The sequence below is a fragment of the Ammospiza nelsoni genome, chromosome 21 (genome assembly GCF_027579445.1).
Source record: "Ammospiza nelsoni isolate bAmmNel1 chromosome 21, bAmmNel1.pri, whole genome shotgun sequence".
In the NCBI taxonomy this organism is placed as follows: domain Eukaryota; kingdom Metazoa; phylum Chordata; class Aves; order Passeriformes; family Passerellidae; genus Ammospiza; species Ammospiza nelsoni.
Genome location: NC_080653.1, coordinates 11,563,770 through 11,581,641, shown reverse-complemented (window position 1 = coordinate 11,581,641; position 17,872 = coordinate 11,563,770). Strand labels below are relative to the sequence as shown.

The 17,872-nt window shown below is 57.7% G+C and overlaps 1 protein-coding gene across 1 annotated transcript; it reads left to right on the top strand.

Moving 5' to 3' along the window:
- Positions 1-2,648: 2,648 nt before the first annotated feature.
- On the top strand, positions 2,649-17,341 carry CCDC92B (coiled-coil domain containing 92B). Its single transcript, XM_059487224.1, has 4 exons — positions 2,649-2,693; positions 7,525-7,678; positions 9,708-9,755; positions 11,275-17,341. Exons 1-4 carry the CDS (start codon positions 2,649-2,651, stop codon positions 11,928-11,930), a joined length of 903 nt encoding a protein of 300 aa, XP_059343207.1. The 3' UTR covers positions 11,931-17,341.
- The last annotated feature ends 531 nt before the right edge of the window (positions 17,342-17,872 follow it).

The following is a 17,872-nucleotide window of genomic DNA, read 5'->3' as shown; positions in this document are numbered from 1 at the left end:
GCCGCCCGCAGCCCCATCCGCAGTGCCCGCATCCCGCATCCCACGGCTCCGCATCCCGCACACTTCATCCCTACATCCTCACATCCCCACATTCCCCATCCTGCATCCCCGCAATCGCCACCAGCTCGGAGCAGGGGACAAGCCAGGTTGCTGCAGCAGAACCCGGGGCTGGGGCACTCGGTGGGGCTCCCCACGTCTGCTGCCCCGGGGGTGCCCTGAGCAGGGGCTGCCAGAGCTCATCGAGGCACATGGCAGTGAGACGTGTCCAAGCTGGGTACGGCAGGCAAGGAGCTCACTGCTGCTGCCCAGCAGCCTCTGAAGCTCAGTCAAGCATCTGAGGCGGCAGCAGGGACCCCCAGTTCCTCCTGAACTGGTATTCCTGCCATATTTGCCTCACTGTGTTGTAACCTCAGACCTGTTTGAGCAGGAACTCCTGTCTCTGGGAGCAAGCAGAAAGTGGGGAAGAGATGCAGCACAACTGCAGTGCAGGACATCACGGCGGCTGGCAGCATCAGCAAAGGGACTGCCGTGTCATGTCCTGCTCAAGAAAGTTGCCAGTGAAACCAGTTAATTTTGGAGCTGGTGATGGGAAACATGAGCAGGCTGTGTGCAGCAGAGTGACCCCAAGTTGCCGGGTGATGGCTGTGGAGGCAGCCAACATTTCCTGCTCCATGCTGGTGCAGAGGATGCGCTGTGCTCTGCTCCTGTCCCCCTGGCAGGCTGCATCCCGAGCGATGACCTCATTCACACAGCAGCTCTCTGTCCCTGAGTGCCTGACCTTGACTCTTTGCAGGCTTGTCTTTTATCCAGTGGAAAATCAATGAAAATTGTACAAACCTTGTGAAATGTGATGCACTCAGACATTCCCCTCTCTCCTCCCCTCATCTCCCGTCTGTAGCTCACTGCTGCTTAAGTTAGCACCCAAGTTAGGGGAAGACACAAGGAGACATTAAAAACACCCACACACCCCAAGCATGGCACACTGCCCTGAGAGGGACAATGACACCTTGGCAAGCGTTGACCTGAGCATCACAGATGGGCGAGAGGGGCTCCACCCGAGACAGTGCTGCTCTGAACAAGAACGGCTGCACTCGCTCCCTTCACACAGCACCTGTGACCCCTTAACAACTTCTTGTTTCAAGAACTCATTTTTCAGAGAACACAAGTTGAAAGGAGGCCCACTAAGGAGTTGGCATTGGGAGGCTCTGAAGTTCTCCATAGCATTGGCTGGGGCTGCAAGCAGATCTGTCTGAATAACTTATTGCAAATTATCTTCCTGCGTGTGCACGTTTCAGAGCACACTGCTTATCTTTTCTCCTGATTCAATGATTTCTTTCTTTGTGTGAACTAAACTTAGTCTCCATAGATGAGCCCTATCACCAAGCCCAGCCTTTCTCAACTACCAGAAACAGCAGGCCAGGCTGGACCCCACCACCGTGCATGAGGTGAGGGCCCAGTCCTTGGCCGTTACTGCGCAGAGATGTCACAAACCTTCTGTATCACACCTGGAGCTGCAGGCCCAGGGCAGTCTGTTGGCCACAGCACAGCCTCGCTGGATCTGTGTAGCACCGGCCCTCACCCAGAGCCTGGAAGCATTCAAGGGGAGGGAAGGATGTGGGATGGCAGAATGATACCACAGACCACAGTCTGTGAGCTCGCCCTACAACTCCTCTGTGTGCTGGTTGTGCACTGGGATGAGCAGCATTGCAGCAGCTCTAACAGGAGACGGAGCACAGCTCAGCATCAGAGCAGGGGCAGGGCGCTCTCCAGGCACATTTGGGTTTAGGGAACGGGAATCAGCAGACTGTCAGCTGACGGGAGGACGCTACCATTTTGCTGTGCCGCCGTGCAGCGTGGAACAGGCCAGCGCATCCCCTCCCTGCCGGAGCACAGGCGCAAAGCATTGAGTCATCCTTCAATGCCAAGCCCCAGCTGGTCGGGGCACCACAAACAAAAGGCATGAAAAATCAGTAACCACTCGAGTAAACAAGTTTTTATCACCATCTCTCTGACCACAGCCCCGCTGGTTTGACGGTTTCCCGGCCGCAGCCGGTGCCGGCCCGCATTTGAGTGGCGGTGAGCCCGCAGCCCCCGCAGGGACACACGGCCGCCGCCCTCCCCGCAGACACAGAGCCCCGCTCCGACCGCCGGGGCTGCTCGGGGGTCCCCGCGCCCGGGGCTGAGCGTGCGGCGGCCGCGGGGCCCCGGGGCAGCCTCGGCCTGGGCTTCAGCACCGCGGACAGCGGCGGGGAGCGGCGGGGAGCGGCGGGGAGCGGAGCCCGGCCGCACCGAGGGTCCCGGGGAGCGGCACCCCGAGAACCCCGAGGAGCGGGACTGGGCCCTAGCGAGGGTCCCGGGGAACGGGAGCGGGGCCCCGAGGGTCCCGGGGAGCTGAGCCCCGCTTGGCCCAGGGTCCCGGGGAGCGGCGCCCAGCCCGATGCGCTGCCCGGCCGCGGCCCGGCCCCGGGGCAGGGTCTGTGCCCGCCCGCCGCCGCCGCCCCGGCGGAGCTCCCCAGTTCCGGTCACGTTGCCGCCTGTTTACGGGCGGCGGGGCCGGGCCGGGCGAGGCGGGGCCGCCGCAGGCAGCGCGGGCAGCGCGGAGCCGGCGCGGCCCGGCCCGGCCCGGCCCGGCCCCGGCCCCGCCGCCCATGACGCCCAGCGGGCGCCCCGTGGGGCCCCGCCGCTCCCCACAGGTAAGGCACCGGCCGCGGGCCGCGGGACGGGCGGGCGCGGGGCGGGCGGGTCCCGGGGCTGCGGGCCGGCCCCGCACAAGTTCCCGCAGCCCCGCCGGGCCCCGTTCGGGAAGTTGCCTCTCGCGGTGCGCGGCCCGCGGGCGCTATGGCCGCCCCTGCCCGGCTGTGCCGCCGCCGCCGCTCGGTCCCGCCGCCCCCCCGAGCCTCCGGGCTCTGCCGCCGCTGCGGAGCGCGGCACCGGCACCGGGCAGGGCCGCTGCCAGCCCCAGCCCCAGCGAACGCCGCACCGCGGGGGCCCCGCCGGCAGCAGGATCGGCCCGGAGCGGCGCTGAGGGCCCGGTTCCGCTCCCGGAGCAGAGCTGCATCCATAGCGAATTCCCTCGGAGCCGGGAGGAGAAAGCACGGACTTGCCTTCAGCCTCCGCAGCCCCCTGACGAGCGTCACCGGGGCTTTTCCTCAGGCGGTTGTGCTCAGAGAATTGCAAGAAACAATAATTTATAATCACCATCTGTATTGATTTTATCTGTGAATAGATACTGACAGATAATGAATAGCAAACAGCGCTCCGAGTGTAATTGTGCCTCTGCTGAGAACAGGGAAGGTTTCCCACTGACTTTTCCAAGGCCAGGATTTCACCTCTGGTTTCTATTCCTGGCATCGCCACTGCCTCTGTGACCTTCTGCAAGTTTATGAGCTTCCTGCTTGCCTGATTTCCCTACATTTAAAGATACAGTGGCTTAGTGGCACTGCTGCAGTTTATATTATTTGAGCTGTAAATACCAAGCACTATAGATTTCTAGTGTGTGTCATTGTTTATTCCTGCATATGTTTCAATGTGATGGAGAAGAGGTTGCTGGCAGCCACAGCAGGACAAATTATCGACCTGTTCCTGCAAACCTCATGCCCCCTGACTCCCGGCTAATTTGCCATTTATGGGGAATAATAATCACAGATAAGGGCCAGACCACGGTGTGACCGTGGTGTGTGTACAGAGGTACACAGATATGCAATACTGCATCTCCCTTTCAGATGTATCATTGGGATGGAGGGTTTTTCTTGGGTCAAAGCTTTGGGATTCTGATTTACATTGAACAGCAGACTTAAGCAGAGTTTTGCCCTGGAAGCAAACTCTCAATCAACCTGTCTGTGCAAAGGAAATCATCTCTTGGTAGACTTGCAACTGAATTGGTCATTGTAGATGCTCCAAGAGGCTGCTTCAGTCATTTTGGTTTGTGAAATAAGAATTTGATAAATTGGGATGAAATTGTAAATCTCACTGGGGTTTTCCCCCAGCATTTGAAAGAAGCAGCTGAGATCAGGACTCTCAATATTCTTGTGCCAAATGTCATGGTTGCATAGTGAAAGGACAAGAAGTGTGGAAAAAACGTGGTTTAGAGGCAGGTGCACAGGAAGGCTCAGCAGCTGAGACCATGCCCACGGTCACTCCCCGTGGGGAACTGGAGGGGGCTGAGCCCGGTGCCACCTTACAGGTCTGTGCTCAAAATCTTGGGGGATCAGCAAGGGAACCTTTTTCCTGGAAAGCTCTCGGTGGTGGAGCAAAGCTGTGGATGTCCAGTCCCCAAAGCAGGAGAGAACTGTTTAGCCAGAGCTCTGCACGGAGCAGGGGCCAGCTCAGGCTGTAGGTGTCACCTTTGAATAGGGGCAAGCCACTCTGCTCAGCTGACAGCTGCCTCCTTTGCTGCTGTGTGTGCACACGTACAACTCTCAGAAGCACAAGGGCACAGAGCATCCTTCAAGCTAAAGAGGACTACTATCACTTACTCTTGGCTTTTATTATGAATGACATTGTTTTCTACGGTTGTAACTTCATACATAACTCATCAAAATCACAGACTACAGTCACTGTGAGAGTTTCCACCACCAGTTGTCTTGGCATCCTTAGAACTAGTCTGGAAAGGAGAAGTAACAGCTCCAGCACAAGGGAGGGATCAGAGTGGGGCACCAACCGTGTCCCTACTCACTGCAGTACACCCATCCTGGGAGCCACACTCAGGGAGGGATCAGAGTCAGAGTGGGGCACCAACCGTGTCCCTACTCACTGCAGTACACCCATCCTCCTCCTGGGAGCCTCACTCGCCCAGCTGGGGCAGCAGGAGCCGCTGGCAAGGACAGCTCCACTCACCATGACCATGCTTTGGATCTCGTGCCTGTGGCACAGGGTGAAGGTTCCTGCCATGGTTCACTGCACAGGCTTTTGGACATCACCATTGTGGGTGTTCTGAAGCCTCGGCACAGGGAGTTCTGGTGTTACCAGCTGAGAGCTGGTCACCATCTAAGTGTAAAATCAGCCAGCAGCAGCAGCTAATCCTTATTAACTCCCAACACTGCCCAGGATGGAACTGTGTGAAATGACACAAGGCACACATCAAACTAAAGGCTCAGGATGCTGCTGCAATCCCACTTGCCTTCAGAAACTTGGAGGGAGGATACCAGCTGCTGAGAGTTTGGTTCTGAACTCCTTTGGGGTAAAAGGTGACACTGCCCCCGGTGACGGTGACGCAAATGCTCATTTACTGCCCTCGGGTACAGTTAGGGACACTCCAACACTGATGTTACTGAAGCCTCAGGATGAGATTGCATCTTCCTTAACAGCTCTGGCTCTTGCATCATCACCTGTGAGGCACAGCTGTGGGACCTGCAGAGGGGACAACACGGCCCTCCCATGGGGCTGCAAATGGTGAACAGAAGCAGCCTCAGGTACCTGGAATCTCTGGAGAGCTCCTCTCCTCGCTGCTCTTGGGCAACAGCACGACTGTGTCCAGCTTTGTCCTCATTTCCAGTGAAGGCAGCTCCTGCCCTGCTTGCCTCTGTGTCCTACCCCTGCCTTGCTCCATGCCCTCAGTACTGGTGGGAGGTTTGTGGATAAACAAAACGAGGTGCTCCTCCCTCACATGGGGCTTTAGATGTTCCTGCCACAAGCTGACAGCTGCTTCTCTAGAGAAAACATGAAAGTCATGTTGGACAGGCAAAGTTGATTCAAACCCACTAAGGATTTACCATTGCAATTCTGGAGACAGACTTCTATTCCTGCATACACAGGTAAATTATGAAGGCTCTTTGCTTCCAAATCAGAGACAACAAACAGATCTCAAGTCCAGATTTTTTTCTTTGACTTTTTTTGCAGCTTGAAATCTATCAACTATTTTTAAAGGAAAACATTTTCATTGGTTTAAAAAAAAAAACTATTTCCTATTTAAAGGGAGAAGTGAAAGTTCAATGGAAAATTTGCAGCCATTTCTACTAAAGACATTTCTACTAGACAGAACAAAGTGCTTGAAAATAGCAGTATGTGTCCCCTGGGCTTTGGCCAACCTACTTTCTGATGTTTCCTGAGATGAGGAACACAACTCCCATCAAGAAGCTCAGCCCACCACAGCCAGGGCTGGCAGGAGGACATACCCATGGTGTGGTTTGCATTCCTGGTCTCTGGCAGATGCCAGATAACTCCATAACTCTTGCACTGGCATCAGGACATACTGCCCTCCAAGGAGGATGGCCTGGCCAGCCCCAGCCCCCTGGCACAGCTGGTTTGACACCTTCCATAAGGACAACTACAGGACAATGCACTTTGGATCATTTCTTTACCAGCAGCTTGGGTGCTCAGCTGTCCCCAGCCAGCCTGCACCCCACACCTCATCAAACACAAGAGACCTGACTGTAGAATTGTCCCAAATCTACAGAGCCTTTAGCAGGAACAAAGCTTTGACCTTGGGGCACTGCCAAGACCACTTACTGAGGGATTGATCGTAAATGTATTCCGGGTGCAGGAATTGCAAAATGCCCTATGTGACCATGCCAGGGGTGCTGGAACAGTGGGCCACAGTGCTCGCTTGGTTCTGCAGTGTCTGTAGAGATAAAACTGCATTCAGACGTGGGAAACAGCTGCCCAGGGACAGGATGATGCACTCCATCCCTCAGGCTTGTGGCACATAGAATCATTTAGGCTGGAAAAACCTCTCAGGTCATTGACTCTGGCCACTCCGCCAGGTTACCTTCATTTGCTGCAGCTTCCCTCCTTCTGGGCTGTGTGTAGGGAGCAAGGACAGATTCCACACACCACAAAATGGTATTTCCTGGGATAAAGAGCTCTTTCAGGGGCTATTTTTATCTCCCTGTGCAGCAGCACAGGTGGGCAGCTTTGGCAGCTGCTTTGCCACAGCCACTGATGATGTGGGGACGGACCCCCAGCGCAGCCCAGCCCAGCTTGGCTGCCTGGCACAGCCTGCCAGCAGCTCTTGTCTGCCAGGCAAATTACCAGGGAAGATGTTCCTGCTCCTGGAAGACAACGTGACTCTCCCAGCCATGCAGTGCTGATTGGGTTAGACACAGCATATTGTATTTTTCATGTGCTGGATCGCTCGCTGCAGTTGCTGCTGTGTAATGTGGGGCTTGTCAAGCGAGAGCCAAAATCGTCTCTGGTGCAACTCCCACCTGGGGACAACGAGCAGCAATCCTGTCCCAGATGCATCCTACTCAGTGATGAAGTATTTCCTAGGGCCAATTCAGAACAGACATGCATGCTGTGATGGCAGGGTTCATGCAGCAGGATTTCCTGCCTGTGCAGGCTCAGAGCGGGCAGGACAGGAGCCGGCCCCAGAGGCACTGGAAGGTGAGAGGGCTGAGGCCAGTCCCTGCATCAGCTGAGCAGGGCTGCTTTGCCCACAGCCACAGTGCCCGTGGAGACGGTTGAGGAGAGGAGGCACCACCCTGCGCCTCTGCGAGGGGCTCACACAGGGGCTCTGCCCCTACAAGGGCCCGGGGCTGGGGCACTGCTGCACGTTTGATCACCAGCCATCTCCACTCCCTGCAGGCCTGGACTGTGAATTTGGTTGCGATGGAGACCGTGTCCCTGGAGCACCAGATCCAGAGCGTGCAGCGGCACATCGCTTTCCTGAAGAAGGAGCAGATGGAGCTGCTCCACGACCTGCACCTGGAGATCCTGCGCCTGCAGAAGCACTGCTCAGGTGAGCGCTGCGGCCCCGGGGGTGGGAGCTGAGAGCTCCCGGAGCTCCTCGGGCAGGGAGGCTCCTGCTGGCAGCCCGGGGCGCCCACAGACGGGCTCAGAGGAGGCTGCAGGGCGAGGCTCGGGGCCCTGCACAGCTGCAGCAGGGTCACAGTCCCCTGCAGCGGTGATGGCTGCACAGCCTTCTGCCACCACTGGAACTCATTCCAGCTTGTGCTGCTGCTGTCATCAATAATTCAGCCATAGCTAATTACTCCTTGTCTTCCAGCCTCTCATTCTCCCAGGTTCCTGGGAAACAAAGAAACATCTGCACTGATAAAATTGGCTATTTTTCCCCATCCTTTATGAGCTTTTGCTGTTCTGTTTCATTGTCTTAATGGTTTCATCTACAGCCTCTTCAAGCAGACAAAACAGTGGGGTTCTCCTGCCTAATTCAAACTTAGGGGGATCTGTCCCCACAGGCTGAAATGAGCCACTGCACGGTGATCTCCCCTTCCCAGTGTGACCCAAGGACAGCTGTACCTGACCAGAGGGGTCCTGTCCTCCTGGGTGAGGTGTGACTTCTGCCAGGAGTGCCAGGCAACCCCTGGGCAGTTTGAAGGAGCCTTTCCTGACATCTGAGTGTCATTATCTGGGAGGCTGTTTGCAGGAGGAGAGTAGAGTCTTTAAGTCAGTTTTCCTCAATGTGGCCCTGTGGAGCCTTGCCTGCTGCCCTGGCACTGTTGTTTGTGACTTTTCCACTGTCCCCTTGGTCTCTCTGAGGTATCCCTGTGGGAAAGGCTCTCCCTTCCCCAGATGTGGTTCTCAGCTGCCCCTCAGGGGTCATGGGGATGGTACTGAAGCAGATCAGCACCAAACCCCTGGCTCCAGCACAGAAACTGGGACCCCAGGCTGTGCATCATCCCTGCACTTGCTCAGCAGAATGATGTCTTTGGAAATAGGCAACTGCTTTGGTTTTCATTTGAAATATATCAGAGACTCCAAATCTATTATTTTAGCTTCAGAAAAATAGCACAACAATGGCCATTGATTCCCACTGGGGCAGTCAAGAGTGCTGAATGCTTTCCAGAAACTGCATTATGGTCTCAGGTACTTCTGCCTCCTCACTACAGATTTGTTTTCCAAGACAGACAGGCAGAGCAGCCTGAGACAAACGTTCGGTTTCAGAAGGATGGCAGTGATGAGGATTAGAGTCAACACAAAAGCAGATTAAAAGAAAAATGTAGGGCAAAGATTAACCATTTGAACTCATTTTCAGGGGAAAAAATAGCCCCCAAACAGCTGAATGCTGCTGCTACCACTCTCTTCCTCTGCTCAGGGCTGTTAGTGGTTGGGTGGGCTGTGATAAATAATTCAAAAGGGACTGTCTGTAAGAGTGCAGGGTAAAGTGAACTGCAGAAGGTCCCTGAGCTGCACTTTGTGACCTGGTGCCGTAGCCTGGGGCTAGACAGTGAGCAGGCAAAGGTCTGCAGAGATGAGGCAGCATGTTAGGGCTGGGCAGGGAGGTAGGCACTGCAGCTCCTGAGATTTGGAAGGGATTTGGATGGTCCACGTTGCCCTGGAGCAGGGCAGCATCCTTCTGCAGGCACATCGTGCAGGGACAAGGCCATCCCTGCTTGCGTCACGTGCAGAGGCAGTGATCAGCCTGGAGCAGTAAATTATGAAATGCTTTGGGTGGCAGCTTACACTTTGGTCTATTTTCAATCCATTGCTCTGCTCTTTGTCCTGGTTTACAGTACTGAAAATGGTTCAGCAGCTCTTTCAGAAAAATGAAAGGCACAGGAGTAGAGCATCCCGCAGACAATGTCTTGGCCATGAGGCTCCCTAATACCATATAAGCTGCCAGAATTGCCTATTTTTAGTTCAGCCTGTGGCTGGTGCTCCAAGATGGCCACACTCCCACGAAGGCTGGGCAGAGATATCACTGCAGCCACAGTGATGTCCAGTGCCCCAAAGGGAGCAGAGGAAGACATGGGGAGCACAGAGCAGGTGGGATGCTCCTCCTCAGTCCTGCTGGATTTCTCTTCCAGAGCTCACCCATGACCTGGAAATGAAGGAGCTGGAGGCCCGCCAGCAAGGTAAGAGCACAGCTTCGGGCACCAGATGAGAGGGAGCAGGTGTGGGTGCAGGTGTGGCCGCGGCCAGAGGGGCTGCAGGGGGCACGGGACCGTGCCGGGGGGCAGCGGGCTGAGGGCAGCACTGGAAGCAGCGTGCACAGCGTGCCCGGGGCCCCGCGGCCGGCAGGGGCTGCTCTGGGAGCAGCCTGGCTCCTCTCCCTCCTCTGCCCACAGATGAAACGAAGCTCCTCCCTGGCGCTGCCTGGGCACGGTGCCTGGCACCGAGCCCCAGCTGTGCTCTGTCCTCAGTGCCGGGGCAGCCAGTGCCAGGGTGGGTGCGGGCTGCTCTCACTGGGGCCAGTGGGGTCCCTGGCACCCTCACGCAGTGTCAGGGCTGGCTCCATGGCAATTCCACACTGCCAGCCCTCCCATGGGGTCCCTCCTCTGCACCCGAGGGCTTTGCTGGCAGAGGGCCTGGTGCCCAGCCCACCGGGTGCCATCACCAGCCACAATGCAGCAAGTCTCATCCCTGGTGCCTGCCCATCCTTCAGCCTTTCAGAGCTGCACAATCACTTTGCCACATTTATGGGGCAGCAGCTCATTTACGATGCCATCAAATGATTGCTCTTCTAGTGCCGTTCATGCAATAATTACTGCCTGCAACTGCCTCCCTAAGACCTCATTACAAAGCTGCAGAAACACTGAGAAGCTGAGGCTGTAAGTGGCTGCCAATCACATCATAAAAAGCAGATTATTGCAGAGGATGGGAGCAGGCCTGGGCAGGCCTGGGAGCGTGGGCAGGTGCCAGCCTGTGCTCTGCCAAGGGCTGGGTGCTGGAGCAGGCAGCCAGGGCTGGGGTCAGGAGTCCTCAGCCCTCCTGCTGCCCACTGGGCTTGGCTCCAGAGCCCCAAGCTGCAAATTCCCCAAGATACCAATTCCCCAAGCCACCTGGCCATCCTGCCCCAGGACAACATTCCCCAGAAGTCACTCCCGTCCCAGGATGGAGGCTCCTTCCCTGCTGAGCGCGGCCCAATTCCTCTGTAATAGTGGATTAGCATCTCCATCCTGACTAACCAGGCTCTGGAATCCCAGGGCTTGAGGCCAAAAGTCCTCCAAAGTTGGGCTGATGGTTTCCCTGCACCATTTCCTTTTCTCTTCCAGCCCGTGTGCTCCCTCACACCCTCTGCACACATTCAAAGTCACTTTTAGAGTGAAAAGCTACTTACCTAGGGAAATTTTAAAATTGCAGCAAGGTAGAAGCAGCAGGTTCCATGGCAACAACATCCTCCACTGAAACTGCCTTTGCTGTCACCCCGCGTTTGGGTGTTACACATGCCGGGGTTGCTGTGCCTGTGCTGGCAGTGAGCCCGTGCTCGGGCAGCTCAGGGTTTTTTCCCCGACTTTAAGAAGCACCCAAGCAGCCTCAGTGGCACTGCTGGCACACGCTGGCACCACGGAGCGGTCAGCAGGCACGTCCCGCCAGGAGCAGCGCGGCTGAGCCCCGCTCCCCATCCTGACCCCTCTGTGCCCTGACCCACAGATGTCCTGGACCGCGAGCTGGAGGAGAAGTGCCGGGCGATGGAGGCGCAGCTGCAGGAGAAGGAGAAGGACAACCTGGAGCTGCGCAAGGAGCTGCAGCACAAGGAGACGCTGGTGGCCGCGCTGCGCTCCAGCCTCCGCAGCAAGGAGCGCCGGTTCCTGGAGGAGCTGAAGCGCCGGAGCCACCGCGTCACCATCCTCGACACGGAGCTGCAGAAGCAGACGGAGGCGGCCGCCTACCTCTCGCTGCAGCTGCACGCCACGGCCCAGCGGCTGCCGGGCCCCCGGGCGGGCGGGCGGCCGCCCCCCGAGCAGGCCCCGGCCGAGCCCCGGCCCCGCCGCCGCGGCCACAGAGCGCCCGCCCGGCGCCCGGCCGGGGAAGGCGCCCGGCCCCGGGACCCGGCGCAGGAGGAGCACGACGCCATGCCCGACCCGGCGCTGTTCCTGTACGCGCCGCGGCCGCACGGCCCGCAGCGCCCGCCGCCGGAGCCCCCGGCCTCGCCCCGCAACCCGGCCGGCGCCGCCGCGGCCTCCCGGGGCCAGCGGCCTCCCCGGCAGGAACCAGCGGCTAGGGCCAGGTCGGCCAAGGGCGAGCCCAGCAAGAGGCAGGGCTCCGGTGCCCACGGCGCCCACGGCGCTCCCCGGGCCCAGGAGTAGCGGCGAGGGCACGGCGCGGCCCCGAACGGCCTGAGCCCGGCGGCACCGGGCGGCGCCGGCCGAGGCTCCTTCCCCATCCCCGGTGGAGAGGAAGGGGCGGCCGAAAGCGGAGCCCTGCCCTGCACGCGCCTACCCGCCGGCAGCCAGGGACGGTCCCCGAAAGGTCTGAGCCGGGGATGTCACCGGCGATGCCGCGGCACAGGGGAGCGTCCAGCACCCGGGCTGCGAGGGGGACACGTCCGAGCGCCTGTCCGGAGCTTGCGAGGGAAAAGGAAAGAGAGAAAGAAGAGGAAGCGTTTTTGAAATGAGATTTTCCTGCTGCCCTCCGAGTGGGCGCCAGGCTGGTTTCCCTGGCCCGGGTGCTGGGAGCGGGCACAGCAGCAGCAGGCCGTGCAGCACACGGCCCGGCACCGCGGTGTGAGCCCAGCCCGGCCATCGCGGCACCGGGCACAGCACCAGCAGGGCTCTCCAGAGCGCAGGTAGCCGGACGAGGTGGATCCCCTGGGTGACGGAGGGAAGCCCTTCCACAGGGACAGCGCTGCTGTGCTGGCCAGCCCTGTCCCGCGCCCCCCGTGCAGCAGTTTGGCTGTCTCCAACACGGATTCCCCTCATCGCGGTCGCACGCAGGACTCGGACAAGGCAGCCGGACAAGTGCCGGGACTGTCCGTCCTGCTGGACACCCAGTGGCTCCTCGGCCCTGCAGCCGGGCTCTACGTGCTGCTGGAGCAGGGCTGCACCCCGTGCTTCCCTCGGCACCAGCATTGTGGTTCTCAGTCTCATCCGCAGCCAGGTCTGGGCTCACTGCTGAGGGCTGAGCAGCGCCCGGTCCTCCCGCCCGTCCTTCCAAGCACAGCGGCCATACCCAGCTGCCTTCGCCCCGCCGGGGCAGCCTTGCCCCATTTCCACCCAACTGTCATCTTTACAATCTCTCCCTGGCTGTTGTGAAACACCGTTGTAGGGGAGGGCTCTGCCGGCCGGGCAGGGCGAAGGTCACTCTGCTGCGGAGCTGCCGGACCCTGCTGCCCAGGGCAACTCCAGGGGCAGGTTTCACCCTGGCGTGTGGCTGCCAGCCTGGCTGGCCGGCCGGGAGCGGCCCTGCCTGCAGCCAGCGCCCTGCCGGCCCGTGGGCAGCAGCCTCGTGCAGGACCTCCCTCCTCCCTGCCGGCAGCCAGAGAGCTGTCCCTGCTCCAGCCCGTGGGCAGCAGCCTCCTGCAGGACCTCCCTGCCCCCGCGGCTGCTGTGGGCACGAGGGAGCTGCAGGGTGACATCCGAACCCATTTCCTTCCAATTCAGTTTGAAACCTCTTGAAAGACATCACCCTCATAGACTAGCGAGGCTTGGCCTGCCCGCGCTCACCCTCAGTGTGCCCGTGCAGTCAGAGCTGTCTATTTTTGTAGTCCAATATTTATATACTCTATTAAAATGCTTTATGAGATTGACAGTTGCAGTCGCCAACCAGCTCTTTAGTAAAAACAAACTCCAAAGCGTATGAGCTGCACTAGCAGGGCAGAAATTAGAGGCTTTTGTACCTTTTCTTTGGCTGTCATGTGACTAGTCAGGCTTTGGAGGGCATGACCTGAGGGTTGGGACTCCCCAGATGCTCCCATGGTCCCGAACACAGCCCTGGGCTCTGGGTTTGGGAAAGAGCCCAGCAAAGCCACGCTGGGCAGGTCTCCCCTCACAGTGCCCAGGCAGCAGCCAGGCCGAGGTGTGCAGCTCCAGTGGGAAATGTTTGCAGCCCGCGAGGTACCTGGATGTGCTGCCTGGGCAGTGCAGAGCGCCAGGAGCCCCCAGCTCTCCTCGCAGGCCGCAGCAGCCGCGGGAGGCTGCAGGAGCCCGGCAGGGCCCTCACAGGCCGTCCCTGCAGAGCTCCCCGTGCCCAGGCCGCCCGCACAGCTTGGGCAGGTGCAGGGCAGCGCGGGGGCTCTGGTAACGGCCTGCTGGGCTCTGAGGAACAATTACACGAGGGAGAAAGCCCTGCGCTCCCCGGCAAGGCTGCAGAGTGCATCCTGCCATTTCCCTCTGCACAGTGACCCAGGCAGGCTCTGCCAGGCCCCGCTCCGGGTGAGCTGGCTGTGCTGGGGCCCTGCTGTCGCCCACCGTCGGGGGCACGGAGGGCAGGTCTGTGAGGGGAGCAGCCCCAGGGCTCCAGCGGCACAGTTCTGGGAGTGTTGTGCCCGTATTGGCCTCTGGAAATCGCTGTTTCTCTCAGGTTCTGAGAGGTTCTACTGCAGATTTGTCTCCCCTGTCCTGCGGTGAAAGAGGCGATGCCTGTCCCTGTGTGCTCGGCTGTTGCTGCAGCTGGGGTGTGCACAGCTCCTTCCCGTCCTTCCTAGACAATCCTGATAGACACACCTATATGTTGCATCCTTATTACAAACTTCTTCATGAGATCATGGTGTTTATGAATGAGCATTGAAAAGAGGAGGGAGAAGTATGATCCTTCTCCTATGTAAATACCTTCCTAGCAATCATCATCCGTAGTGCCTAGTATGTAAATGAAGCAGCCCCGTCTGAGCTGCAGGGCCTTTCCTCTCCAGCAGTAATTAGCAACTTGCTCAAGGATTGATCTCATTGCAGTGCCCCATGCCGGTTCCTGCCCAGCGGGGCGGGTCTGCAGCCCCGCGGGCGGGCAGGCAGGGGGTTCCCCAAGGGAGGGAGAGCCAGCACCCTGCGCCCCCCTTCATGCCAATGTAATGTGCTCGGAGACGAGTCGTCAGGGTGAGCCCTGCGCTTTTCCTTGGGCACATTTGCGTTGGAGCAGGAAGGATCAGCTCTTGCGTGCTGTACCTGCTTCAGTCACTGCTGCTTTTCTTAGGGGGGAGGGAAGCTCTAGAGATACTATATATACACTTATATATATATATATATACACACACATACATGCACTTGTTTTGAAGGGAAAACACTGTATGATTGTAATAGAAATAATGTTGAGATAAATTATTTTAATCTTTGTATTTATATAAAATGATCAAAGAGATCAAAATGATTAAAAAAAAAAAGACAGTATTCCTATTTTTTACTGAGAAGGCAGCTGGAGCCACCGGGAGCCTGAGAGCCCCTGGGGCCCAGGCAGGGCCTGCCCTCCCCTCCTGGAGTGGGGGGCTCTTGTAGCCTCCCCCCTTAGCCTGTAAGTGTCACAGGGATCTGTAGGTGCATCAGTCAGTGCTCTGCACTCCTCGGGAGTCCAAAGGGCGCACACAGCTCCGGCCTGCACTGCGCTCCTGGAAGCACAGACTGAGGAGCACAGCGATGGAACGGGCGGGGCTTGGGGCTGTAAAGCTTAATGATTACACTGGAAATGGAAGCATAGCAATAACGCTCGGTTGTTGAACGTCCTGTGTGTGTGAACCACCACGTGCTGAGAGCTGTCTACAGACCAACAGCCGCGCTCCTTTCCTCTGCACCCCCTTCCGCTCTGCAGCTCTGCAGAGGCTTATGGATTTGATGTGTTGGTTTGCTAATATCTCTTTTCCTTATTATTATCATCATCATTATTTTTCCTAATGCTATCTTCTGAGATAGGGATGTCTGAAATGCACCTTGCAGCAGGTGTGAGGTGAGCAGTGGATGGGGGAAGATGCACCCGCTGCACTTGCTGTGACAGAGCCAGTCCTGCAATGGGGTGCACGCTTCCCTGGATTTATTTAATCCTGGCAGATTAGTCAGGAAGTTCTTCTTCTTGACCCTGTTAACTGAAAAGCCATATTTTCTGAATGTGTTTGCTGGGGCTAATCTAAGCACTCCCAACCGTGTCCTTCCCATCCCCACTAGGCTCCCAGCCTTCCCACTGCTGCATGGCTCTGTGCTGAGACAGTCTGACCTGGGCCAGGCCCAGGAAAGGAAGCTTTCTGTGAATTGCCTTATGGCAGGCCAAGCCAGGTTCATGCCCAGCTGATGGGTGCTCTGGAGGGACTGAGGGGTGCTCTTTGCTCAGTGCCCAGGAGAGATGGCAGTGGCACAGCAAGAAACATCCTGCCTGAAGTGGCTGGAGCCAGCAGTGTGAAGGGATTGCTCTGCTTTTCCCAAGTTCTCCCGAAGCTCTGCACACTAGGAAGGTAAATCAGCAGCACAACAAGGGACTTTCATTGTTGGAGGTTAGGTGAACCTTTCAGAGTCCTTGTGTCCAGCCTGGTGAACTGGCTCCTGCTGCCCCAATGAAGCCACACCAGCCTGCCTTTCCCAGAGCAGCAGCCCTCGTGTCCCAGCAGCCCTGCTGAGCCAGTCTAGCTGTAGTGACGCCACAGCCGCCTCGCTGCACGCCTGTTCTTGTCACCCTCTTGCACTGCCGGCGCCTGGCTGCCAGCAGGACGGCAGAGAACTCCCTTACGCCTCTGGGTTGCCTCATGCAGGCATCTGAGATCTGTGGATAAGATCAGCAGTGCCTGCTGGGTGAGCAGGAGGAGCTCAGGATCGATGAGCCCAGCAGCTGTGGAGGAGCACCAGACACCACGGCCAGTTAAAGCACAAGGATCAAAGCACCATCAGAGCTGCCCTTTGCTCCCCAGGGCCCCATTTCTGCCTCTGTGTCCTCCTGGCCAGCTCTGGCTGGCAGGACACTGCTGTCCCAGCCCCATGGCAGGACACGGAGGGTGGCACTCGGTACTGCCTCCACATCTAATCCCTTCGTGTCACCCTCCCTCTCCTCGCACCTTCGGGCAGGAACAGGGGGTGAAGCTGCCAGGGTGTGTGAGAGATGCACCCAACCCACACCCAAACGGTGCCTGGTCCTCCCTGGCCAGGGTGTGGTTATGCCTCCTGGCTCTTCCCAATAGATTTCAGTCATCCTGCAGCTTCCAAGAAAGCTCCCCTTTCCTGTTGTTGCAATTATCGCAGGAATTAGACTACCAGGCCCTGGGAATGCCCCAAATCGTTGCATGTCTCAAGCAGCAGAGGCTGTGGGCACAGCCCTGAGCTGCACCCCCTCGGCCCACAAGGACGAGCCCTGTCTGTGTGTTTCAAGGTCACTGTCACGCCTGTGGGGTGGGGACGGCACCTCTGCCTGGGCAGAACTGTGCTGGGACCCCTGGGAGGGCTCAGGCAGAGACATGGGGAGAACAGCACTTCTGGTCTCAGCTCCCCTGCTCCCATAGCATCTGTGGTTTCGTTGCAGCAAAAATATTGTCCTTGGCTGAGTCTGTGGAGCTCAGTGAGAACAATAAACGCCTGTGCCTCGTGCTGGGGAGCGCCGCCGCAGAGGGACAGATGCCAAAGGTTTGACACTGCTCTGCTTCATTTGAATGTTCATTTTGCTACATGCCACCATTTTTGCCAGGATGATATTCTTGTCAATTTTGCTTTTTAACCAAGTGCTTTTCAGAATGTGTTAACACCCAGAGACTAGAGAATGGAGCTGTACTTTAGAAGTTGTTGTAATATGCCTTTTTCTTAATAAAGAGACTGAAATCTGCAGGGTGGTGCTGTCCTACCCCAGAATGCAGGACCTCCAGCACAAAACAGAAGCATCTCTGTCTCTGTCCCAGGACTGGCTCCTACGTCACCCCCCAAGAGCTCTGGGGAGTGCTCAGAGGGACACCCCAGTTCTTGCAGGGGCCCTGCAGGTAGATGGGGGGATCCTTATCAGGATCTGAGTGCCGGGCCAAGGAGGAATGAATGGCTTCCCACTGCCAGAGGAGAGGGTTAGATGGGGTATTGGGAAGGAGTTGTTCCCTGTCAGGCTGGGGAGGGCCTGGCACGGGCTGGCCAGAGGAACTGTGGCTGTCCCATTCTTGGAAGTGTTCAAGGCCAGACTGGACAGTGACACAGAGAAATGGGAAATAAATTCTCCAATCAGTTTGTTTGGTTAGAAAGCTGACATTATTCAGTGCTGGTCACGTGGGGAATTGTTCCACCTAACATGTATGGCAATCAAAACTTTTGACAATTTACACATTTTAGCAAACAAAGTAATTAGTGTGCATTGGCTACAAATTACGTAG

Bases quoted from the DNA above. Each gene is read 5' to 3' on its own strand.
- CCDC92B (XM_059487224.1), top strand. From the start codon at position 2,649: ATGACGCCCAGCGGGCGCCCCGTGGGGCCCCGCCGCTCCCCACAG. The intron at 2,694-7,524 runs GTAAGGCACCGG...CACTCCCTGCAG, and splicing joins GGCCCCGCCGCTCCCCACAG to GCCTGGACTGTGAATTTGGT. The intron at 7,679-9,707 runs GTGAGCGCTGCG...TTTCTCTTCCAG, and splicing joins CCTGCAGAAGCACTGCTCAG to AGCTCACCCATGACCTGGAA.